Below are 3,188 nucleotides of genomic sequence, written 5' to 3'. Positions count from 1 at the left end.
CCACAACATATTTCTCCCCAAAAGAGGCTCGGTATACCATGTAGGCCGGTAGGCTGACAAGGTGTAATACCTACCTCCCATTTGTATAATGCACCAATGTCGTCCCCAGCCTGTTCGGAACAATTTCCCCTATTCTCAAATAATCTTGGGTGAAGCCCGGACCAGCCATACCAACCCAGACCTACTCCATTGCCACGAGGTCGCTAGGTTACAATTTGCGCCATTGCGGCTAGATGACGCTATTCTGGCTCAGTCATTTTTTTCATGTTCAATCGGAGTCTAGGCTGACACGGAGATTTTGGCTTCATTTTTTTTGTACAGAGTTTATCCTTGCAAGAGAAGCGCGCAGCTTTGTTTTAGATCAAGCTTAGTTTAGCTACTTAATATAAACAAAAACTCCTTCTGGTCTAAGTGACTAGGTTAATGATATGAGGCTTAAGCAAAATTCTACATATAGATAGACGTATATTATCAAAATTTGCCTCAGCTGAACGACCTATGCGCAGTACGTGCATATAGTAGCATACTTCCGAGTTTCAATACATCGTACAAGGCTGTTCTAATCCCCCAGGTCTGAGAAGGATCATGCCTGAATGCATGAACAAAGAAACCTTCTGGAAGCCAACAACATCGAAACATGTATACGTACTGCTTCAACCTTAAGGTTGTATTTCCCTATAAGCTGAGCCACCCCATACTACCAAGGGCATGCAGTCTGTGCCGGATTGATACATACTTAGTACCGGAGCCTACCATCCCACAGCCATCCTGCAGGATGTTTAAGCAGTAATTTAGAAAGACGTCTCGTTAATTCGGCGGCCTAGCTCGGTGACAGCCCGTCTTCTGCACGTAGTCTCTCGAGTAGAGAAAGACTATAGGTCAATTCTCAAATATCAATAATTACCGAAATATTTACCTGTTGCGTAGACGTCGTTGTATAGGAGAGGCATATACCTTAGGTAGTAGTTAGAAGTTGTTTCTTCAATGGCATCCATTTTTTCGAGTCCCGCGAATCAGATCTTAGGCAAATTTTTAGATGCGTGGCACACAAAACAAAAAAGAAGTCGCCCTTTTTCCCAGCCACCGACGGTAACGTAGCCGGCTTGGGAACGGATAGGCTGCAGATCTCGTACGCCCTACTTCGCGTTGCTAGCTCAATCAAGCTTTCGTTTGCAAAAAGTAAAATTACTTATTGATTATTATCCCTTTTTCGACTTGAGGCTCAAGCGCTCGCTGTCGCCGATAGGTACGCGCAAGTGCCCCAAGCTTAGACCGCCTATACACCCCAAGCTTCTAATTACATCCTTCTCCCTCGCTCACCGCGATATACAATTAGCATAATGGCTATTCCCCTAACGCGATTAGGAGGCGGAGGTATGTATACATTGCATAGCTACTACATAAATATGTATACCACCATATCATCATCTATCGTCCCTTTATCCCCTGGCTACTGTCCCAAGTGACGCAACACCCCACGTCAAGCTTCGATCATCATTTACACAACCCCCAAGTCCAATCGTACTTAGTCTATCAATTCGCAAGCTTACCTACTATTGGCATTGCCGCTTCAGCCTTCAACCATAGTCCGAGTAATGACGCCGAAGCCGAATATGACCGGCTCCGAGACTTAGCGCGGGAGGAAGCCGCGAAACGGAACAGCTGTTTCGACCGGGTATGTACCTACATACGTTTTATATACATGTTTCATTCCTTACTTCTATATAATGTTCTTACCCACCCACACGTCCATCCCTCTCCCCCCGCCTTAGAGATACACATAAGCATTCATCCTACCGTCACCGAGATGACACCGAAGGATTTTGCGTGCGCCGCGCTAACCGCCTACCCCAAATGCATAGGCGCACCAGGCATACGAGCGCGGCGACGGCGCCGAGGCCAAGGAGTTGAGCAACGAAGGCAAGCGGCACGCCGCTAAGATGGACGAGTACAACCGCCAGGCCAGCGAGTACATCTTCCGGGAGAACAACGCGCCGGCCCGGGTCCCCGAGGACACCATCGACCTGCACGGCCAGTTCGTCGAGGAGGCGGAGGACATTCTCGAGCGCCGCATCCGCCATGCTCAGAAGCAGGGGCAGACGCATCTTCACGTGTACGTGTGCCTTTCTCTTTCCACTGTGGAAACAAACCCAACTACTTACTCCTCCCTCTCCTTTCTCTCCTAGGAAGGAAAGAAAAGGAAAGGAGAAGTATAAGTAGGTGGGTAAACAGTCGTTAGAGTCCGGAGCTAAGAACAAAAAATAGCATCGTAGGCAAGGGGAACCACAGCACCGACGGCGTGCAGAAGCTCAAGCCCCGCGTGGAGCAGGTGTGCCGCGAGCTAGGGCTGCAGTATGCGACGGAGGACAATGCGGGCCGCATATACGGTACGTAAACGGCCCGATCAAGCCATCGCAAACCCCGAACCCAAAACTCAAGTCCACGGTGCCGATATACATACATACATACGTACGTACCTACTTACGCAAAAGCAGTCAACCTCCAAGGCGGCGAGGCCGTAATCCCACCGCTCCCCCCACAGCCGCCGGCCCAGCACGGCGAGCACGGATATGGCAGCGGACAGCCACAGCACCACCAGGGGGGCCGGCCGCAGCAGCACCACGCCCACCAGCAGCAACAACAGGAGCAGGAACAGCCCGCCGAGCTGGAGCAGCTACTATCGAAGTTTGTGCGCAAGCTGGGGGATTGTTGTGTTGTTATGTGAGGGGTTTTAGCAAATCCAGTTTTGCCATCAATCAGTTAAGGGCCCCAGAATCAGGAATGGCGCTTCGGGTGTTATATTTCAGGCGGGCAATTTTAGGCACATGCCCTAACGTGAAAAGAGGGAGAATGATGATGCGGGTTTCGTAAGGGGTGCTTTGAAGGATAGGTATCTACACGCTTTATGAGGATTCTCTGGGTCTGGTTTACGATTCTATGAGACTAGGTACTTAGGTTGCTATAGATTATTGAGATGCTACAGATACAGTTTCGAAGCTAGTTTTGTTCAAGACTTCTCGAGTACTCGTCGTATATTATAGGCATGATTTGTTGCTCATTGATCAATGGTATGACAAGATCCTCCACGTTTGATGGGGGGGGGGGGGGGGGGGGGGGGGGGGGGGGGGGGGGGGGGGGGGGGGGGGGGGGGGGGGGGGGGGGGGGGGGGGGGGGGGGGGGGGGGGGGG

General features: G+C 50.7%; 1 protein-coding gene across 1 annotated transcript; it reads left to right on the top strand.

Annotated features, from left to right (window-relative positions):
* The first annotated feature begins 1,083 nt into the window (after positions 1–1,083).
* On the top strand, positions 1,084–3,009 carry F5Y00DRAFT_184223 (Smr domain protein). Its single transcript, XM_048005053.1, has 5 exons — positions 1,084–1,374; positions 1,575–1,675; positions 1,863–2,113; positions 2,266–2,387; positions 2,496–3,009. The coding sequence occupies exons 1-5, from the start codon at positions 1,341–1,343 to the stop codon at positions 2,723–2,725; spliced, it is 738 nt and encodes a 245-aa protein (XP_047860856.1). The 5' UTR covers positions 1,084–1,340; the 3' UTR covers positions 2,726–3,009.
* Positions 3,010–3,188: the final 179 nt, after the last annotated feature.

Source organism: Daldinia vernicosa, assembly GCF_022497035.1.
Source record: "Daldinia vernicosa strain CBS 139.73 unplaced genomic scaffold F5Y00scaffold_64, whole genome shotgun sequence".
NCBI classification, from domain to species: Eukaryota; Fungi; Ascomycota; class Sordariomycetes; order Xylariales; family Hypoxylaceae; genus Daldinia; species Daldinia vernicosa.
Note: the sequence above shows the minus strand (reverse complement) of the source record. Positions and strands in the feature narration are given on the sequence as shown.